This window comes from Belonocnema kinseyi, chromosome 1, assembly GCF_010883055.1.
Source record: "Belonocnema kinseyi isolate 2016_QV_RU_SX_M_011 chromosome 1, B_treatae_v1, whole genome shotgun sequence".
NCBI lineage: Eukaryota > Metazoa > Arthropoda > Insecta > Hymenoptera > Cynipidae > Belonocnema > Belonocnema kinseyi.
Window position 1 is genome coordinate 35,011,543 of NC_046657.1, and position 7,422 is coordinate 35,018,964.

A 7,422-nucleotide genomic window follows, 5' to 3' on the forward strand; every position below is an offset into this window, starting at 1 on the left:
AAAGATTTTAAACGCTTAAATTTCTTTAAATTTACTTAAGATACTTTGAATTAGCTTAAATTACTTTGAATTATCTTGAGTGTTTGTCTTCATTTTATGTATTCTTTTTAGTTCTTTAGCACTAATTGAAATGCTTTTAAAGTATTTCAAATTTCTTTGAAATTAAAGGAATAATATAAAGTAATTCAGGAAATACAAGGAATTCAGATACTTCGGGAAATTCAGAGAATTCATAAAATTCAGAAAATTCAAGCAGTCCAGAGAATTCAGAGAATTCAAGGAATTAAAATAATTCAAATAATCAGTGGAATTCAGGGAATTTAGAGAATTCAAAGGATTAGTGGAATTCAGAGTATACAAGGAATTCAGAAAATAAGACAAATTTAGACAAATCAAGCAGTTCTTGAGAGCAGTAAATTCAGGGAATTAGCCGAATCGTAAGAATAAAAGGATTTCAGAGAATAATTTAGGCTGTTCAGAGAATGCAAGGAATTGAGGAAATAAAAGACATACGGAGAATTCAAAGAATTCGCGGAATTGAGATATTTCCATGAATTTAGAGAATTCGAGGAACTCCGAGAACTCAAAGAATTCAGAGCAATCAAGAAATTCGGAGCATACCAGGAATTTAGAGCATTCAATAAATTGAGAGAATTTAGGGAATTTAGATGAATTATCATTCATTAGAGAATTCAACATTTTTAAACATTTTCGAGAGTTCAAACAATAAGTAGAATTCAAAGAATTCAATAAATTTATAGAATTCGAAAAATTCAGAAAATTAATAGAATTTGAGGAATTCAGGAAATGTAGGACTTCCAAAAGTTTAAAGAATTAATGGAATTCAAAGTAGTACAAAGAAATGAAAGAAATTGAAAAAATTCAAAGAAACGTAATGCTGTTTGCCGCCAACACATAATAAAAACTAAGGATCAACTCAAAAATAAATGTTCCTCTAATCTAACCATGCTTAGTTTAGATGTCAAAAAAGACCTCTTTGATACTGTCCGTTTAAACTAATAATCACAATCAGTTTAGACATCTAAAATCACCTCCTTAAGTTATCTACATTAACCATGCTTAGTTTTGACTCTGAAAAGACCTTTTTAGCACTCGTTGCCTAAAGGAAACATGTTCAGTTTAGACGTCTAAGGTCATTCTAGCGCTGGTCATCTTAACTGAACATGTTGACTTTTAATGTCTAAACGACCAGTCTGGCCCTGGTTATTTTAGATGCACATTATGGTCTGATCGAAGGAATGAGATTAAACTTGGTGTCAATACAAATAATTTCCCTAATGACGTTCTAAAACCGAATCATTGTCTGATTGGTATCCTTGGTATCCTGGCGATACCACGTGATTGTCTGCTGGGTATCCTGGTGAAACAGCATTTTTGTAGTGGTGAAAATTTAAATCCAGAGATGTTGTGCACATATTTAGCCTGAAAAACTTTTAAACGCTGATCCCTGGGATCATGGAAGAATACGGAAGCGATTAGAGTCATTAATTTGATTGCTTCTACTATCTTCCCGGCATGGTGGACATCTATATTAAATATTACATAGGCCCCTGATCCTCGAAAAGGCCACAAAATCCAAATTTCCGTTCCAAGATGATGAGTTTTTGGAGATATATCGACAGACGTACTCCAATAGTTTATCCACAGTGGTGAACGTTGAGCTGCCTACTTTGAGTTGATTATGCTTTTCTTGATCTTCATCACCTACCCAATATTCATTCAGAATTTCTATAATATGTGTGTGTTGTCGTATTCCTCTTGAGCCGCAGCAAGCAGCTTCAGCTATTAATTCTGCAATGAGAAATTATAGGAAATAAAACAATCAATCATCATGAATACCTTATATCAATGATTGCTTATAATACTTGTTCATGAAACTATAAATTGCTTATTAATATACATTAATGCAACAAAAAACTTATTTTAGCAACAAAATTCAATACATTATTCAACATGCAGGCTGTGATTGAACACCTTTTTCGGATGGTTGATTGATATTTTCTTGTTAAAATTTAACTTTTTTAAAAAATAAGCCTTGGAAGTTTGATCCATTATTCAATTAGTTTCATTCTTTTGATGCTAAAATTGGCTTAAACTATCGATTTTGAACAATCAAACCCTGGCTATGAAAAAGTTTCCTTTTCCAATTAAGACGAGTCAATAATTACTTATCTTCAATATTACAGGAAGCCTTAAGATTTTAAATTTCAGAATTTTTTTCATCAATGCGAAAATTCTGGTGAATTTTTTATGTATATATTGTGGCAAAATACTTATTAGTGAATGTATATAAATGCAGAAATCTGCATGTTTGTTTTGTTAAAGACCTTGAACCGCTGCACTAAGAGTCGTCAACTCTAGACAGGAGCTTAGGAAATTAGTTTAGTTATTTTATATTTTACAAAAGTCATTGATAGGAATTCGCCGTTAATTGCTCAAATGAATAGTGAAATCCTAAAGATCACTGGTGCAAAATATTCAAAAATTATACTAATTTCACTGGCTTCTGCCAATAGCTGAAGTGCAAGTAAAAAATAGTGAAATTTAAGAAATTTAAATTAGATTAAAATCAAAATTAAAAATCCTTTTTAACGTCCAATAATCTAATTGATTCAAACTCCTGTAAAAGGAAAAATAAGAATTCAACGACCAAATTTGGACCAAAAAGAAAAAAACTCTTATTGTAATATTAAGAAATTAAAAAAATAATTTTTTGACAAAGATAAAAAAGAGGAAAGAAAAATGAGAAGACGGCCAACCACATCCGCTTTCTTCTTTTGTTGTTTCTTTCGTCTTTTTTATTTTTTATCTCTATCGAATTACAATTATATAACATTCAAAATAAAAGTAAAAAATAAACAAAAAAATAAAATTGCATTAACCAACGTTTCGGTAATCGTACGGTATCCTTATAAAGGCAAGACAAATCTAATAAGTAGAAATTGACAGCACCGAAGAAAAGGTGCTCTTTCTTGGATACCTCAAAATCGAGTTTTCTTTCTTATTTTTCTTCCTCTTCTTTATTCTTTTTCAGAAATTATTTTCTTAATTTTTTCCAATTACAATAGGCGTTTATTTTGTTCTTTGTGTTCCAAATTGGGTCGTTGGATTCTCGTGTTTTTTTAACAGAAGTTTGCATCATTAAAAAAAAGGTTAAAAATATTAATTTGATTTTTTTCTCTAGATGATAATTTAATACCCACAAGGAAAAATTAGTGAAACGAAGGTCAATTTACCGCAGAATTTAATAATATTTCCAACGATTTAAAAAAGATATTTCTATCTACATTCTACACGAAGCTATCTACTTTCAAACTCAAGGCTAATTTTGGTAGTTAATGGGGTTAGTGGTCCGATATTTTCCGACAATTGTGTATCCAAAATTCTTATTTTGTATTGAAAATTAGTTTTCACTGCTAGGATTTATAAAACAAAATTAAGAGAAATCAATACTTCTATATTGAAATTATAAAATTAAATAGAATTTAATTATTGCTTCCTTAAAAATTAACCTAGTTTTTGGTGGACGGCTACTAGGATTTATGTCCGCTAAATTTATTTATAATTAATGCCTTCATCTATCACGCACTGTATGCCAGTCTAGTTTCTCGGCTTGAAGAGAAAAATAATTTTCGACACGAAATAAAAATTGAGAATACACTACCGACGGAGAGTGTCGAACCACTAATCGGGTGACCTACTGAAAATTAACCTTGACTTATTTTTGAGAAACTGATTAAAGTCTCCGTTGATTAAATTTGTCTTTTTGATTTAAAAATTCGTCTATTTGAGTAACATCTTTATATATCTTGGATAAAAATGCAACTATTTGGTTAAAAATTAATCTTCTTAACCTGAGGATTCAACTATTTTCTTTGAAAATTTTGGCTGAACGATTTTTTTGTCGAAGATTCCTAATTTTAGTTGAAAATCCATCTCTTTAGTTGAAAGATAAACTATTTTGTTGGAAACTGATATTTTCTATTCGAAAAATTACCTTGGTATGCAAAAGTTAAAGTACTTCTTGAAAATTTTCTTTTTTGAATTAGGATTAATAAAAAAAGAATTTTCAAAGATAAATGTAATAGTTGATATTGAACCAAGAATGATTTTAATTCTAACAGAAAACAGTTTAATTGAAACAAAATCTTTTTTTCAATAAAATAGTTTACGTTTCCACAGATGAAATCAATTTTTGACCAACAGTATATCAATTGAAAAGAACTAACTTCTAAGCACAAATAGTTGGATTTTTCATTGATTTCTAATCATTCAGTTGATATTAAGGCAAAAAATGAGAAAGAGGGAAAAAAGGGAAAGTTTCTTTCAAACAGGGGAAAAACATGAATTTTTTAAAAGATGGAAAATCTTTTTTTTTAATTGTTTACAAATAATTGAAAAAACAACTTGTTATGAAAACTTTTTATCTTTTAAGGAAAATATTATTTATTTAACTTCATATAAACATGAGTTCAATTATTTTTGTCTTCCAATCAAAGACCGAAAAAAATATCAAAGATCGTAAGACCAAAATAATTGAACTCATGTTCATATTAAGTTAACGAATGGGAACGATTGGAGAAAGTATTTTTGCTTCTTCAGTCTTGAGAAGTTGTTTAATTTTGATTATTTTGAAAATTCATTTATTTTGTTTAAAATTGGTCTTTTTTGGTAATAGATTAATTTTTGAGGTTGAAAATTTATTTATTTATTTTATTTTTTAAACTTACCGCTCTAACTGACATTTGCCTTACTATCTTTTTTAATCGAATTTTTAATGTTAAATATATATCAACTTTTTGGAAAATTGGTCTTTTTGGTAGAAAATTACCCTTTTTGGTTGGAACTTCAACTCTTAGGTTGAAAATCTTCTTCGAACATTTCATCTTTTTAGGAAAAAATTAATTTTTTATGTTAAAAATGTATCTTCTTCAGTTGAAAATTCAACTATTTGGTTGAAACTTTATGTATGTTATTTTTTAAATTTTGGTATAATATTAATCTAGATGGTTCAAAATACATGATTTTATTAAAGAATTATTTCTTGACTTATGTTAGAACTATTTTGTTTAAACAAATAAGCTATTTTCAAGAGAATTATTTGTAACTAAAAATTCAATTAATATATTTTATTTCTTATACCCTAATGATTAAAATTAATATTATTTAAATTTTGTATTTTTCTTATTATATTATTTAAGAATAATGGTTTATATAATAATAATAATAATAATAAGTTAATGATCTTCTAATTAAATTTGGTTGAAAATTTATGTATTTCATTATAAATTATTCTTTTCGGTAGAAAATTAATCCTGTTGGTTAAAAATTTATTTCTTTGTCTAGAAAATCAGTTATTTTTATAAAAAATTTAGTGGTCCGTTATTTATTAGTAGCGCAGATATTATTTATTTTAAGTTATTTGAGGGGTAAAATAATTTTTGATGCGAAATAAAAATTTAGAATAAAGTAACGACGAATAGTGTCTGACTATTAACCAGTTGACCTACTGAAAATTAGCCTTCACTTTGAGAGGTTATAACGTCCTCCAGAATACAGAAAGAAGTTTGTTTTCATATTTTTGGAAAACTGATCAAATTCTGCGTTGAATGGAAACTGATCGTAAAAATTTGGCATTGCCGGTACATAATTAGCGTGCAAGAACAACGCAAATAAAATTCCTATCCTAAGGAAGATTGTACTTCTACTCGAGCTTTTGGCAGGGAATTAGAAAATTTTCTATTACTAACTTTTAAATTGTTAACTCCTTTAATATCAGGAAATGAAAACCCAGGATCTGAATGCCATTGATGAAATTTAGATTTTCTACCACCAAATTAATTTTAATATGTTTGGGAAAATTCGTAATGATTTCTTCATTTTAGGAAAAAAAGAATTTTTAGACACATTTTAAAATGATTTAGAATTTGAAAATATTTATTATCTATTTGACAAATTTGACAGAATTTGAGGAGTTTTAATGGGAATATAAACATTTAAAAACTTGCAAAGCTATATTTTTAAATTATATTTTAATTATTTGTAAAATTTTCTTCATTATTAACGAAACGAGTAATTTTGCAACGAAATATTTCAATTTTCAATCAGAGAGATAAAGTTTTTAATGAAGTCCTGAATCTTAAAAAAAATATCTAACACGAGATTATGACATTTTAAGTTTAAAAAAGGATTTATACACAACAACAACAAATTCTAAGAAGTAGCTAAATTTTCAACAAATTAATCGAATTTTTAAATAAAAGATATTTGTTTTCAATAGAGAAAATTAAATTTGTACAAAAAAAAACACGAATTTTAATCCATAGAGGTGAAGTTCCTAATAAAATTATGAATCTTCAACCAAAAACACTATGACGGAGAATACACCTCAAGAAACTCAAGTTTAGTTTGTCTAATTAAAATAGTAGAAAATATTCAAGAAATATAGGTCGAAAATTGAAAATCACAATAGAAGAGATTGATTTTTTAGCAAAAAAAGTCGAATTTCTAACCACAAAGCTGATATTTTAACAGAATACATTAATTTTCAATGAAACAGTTAAATTTGCGTCTGAAAAGGATAAATTTGAACGAAAAATTGAATAGACTAAGAAGATTAATTTTCTACAAAAAAAGACGAATTTTTAACAAAAAGATTAATTTTCAACGACGAACATTTGCATTTGCAATGAAATATGTATATGAATTTTGAAAAAAGGTTGAATTTTCAAAATGTAAATTTTAAGTCAAACGTGAAATAGTTAAATATTTATTTTAAAAAATGTTTTCGAATAAAAAAAAAGTTTCAAAAAATAAATCAATATCCAAACAAATAATTACATTTTTAACAAAAATGAAGAGTCTCCACCCAATAAAATAAATTACTTATTATTTTGTTTAATATAGCAAAAAACGACATAATCACATAATTCAAATTTAAAAAAATCCTACATGGATCTTCAGAACTTATAATAAAATTGCCGAGAATATACATTATTACGAAGTTGAGGCTTCCGTTTCCGGTACCGATCGCGAAAGAACTCTTTTTGTCAAGTGGTGTATTTTTGGCTTTGGTGGAGGAAATAAGGGTGAGTGGATGCAGAAAAGGCAGAAAGTGCGGAGATCGAGTGTAAAGGAAGAAGGGTGAGTGAAGGCAAAGGTGTGAAGGGTGCAAGTGAGTAGTTTGAAGTGAAAATTTGTAGCGTGTGAAGTTTTTGAGGTTAGGAGTGAAAAAATAGTTGCTTGGTCAGGGGAGCAAGAGGTAGGAAATAAAGGCGGGAAACGTCACAGAGTTTTGGTTAAGGTAGGATGCCGACGACGCGAAGTCCACAAACTGGCGCCAGAGGGCAACAGTTACAGGACGATCGCACAGAGCAGAAAACCGTAGTGGCTGCAACAGCT

The 7,422-nt window shown here is 28.3% G+C and overlaps 1 protein-coding gene across 1 annotated transcript in view; it reads right to left on the reverse strand.

Annotated features, from left to right (window-relative positions):
* Window positions 1-885: 885 nt before the first annotated feature.
* Window positions 886-7,422, reverse strand: part of LOC117173625 — a 15,215-nt gene continuing 8,678 nt past the window's right edge. Inside the window, exon 2 of the mRNA XM_033362267.1 lies at window positions 886-1,812. Coding sequence (XP_033218158.1) covers window positions 1,553-1,812 — 260 coding nt within the window. The 3' untranslated portion in view covers window positions 886-1,552. The remainder of the gene's footprint in view (window positions 1,813-7,422) is intronic.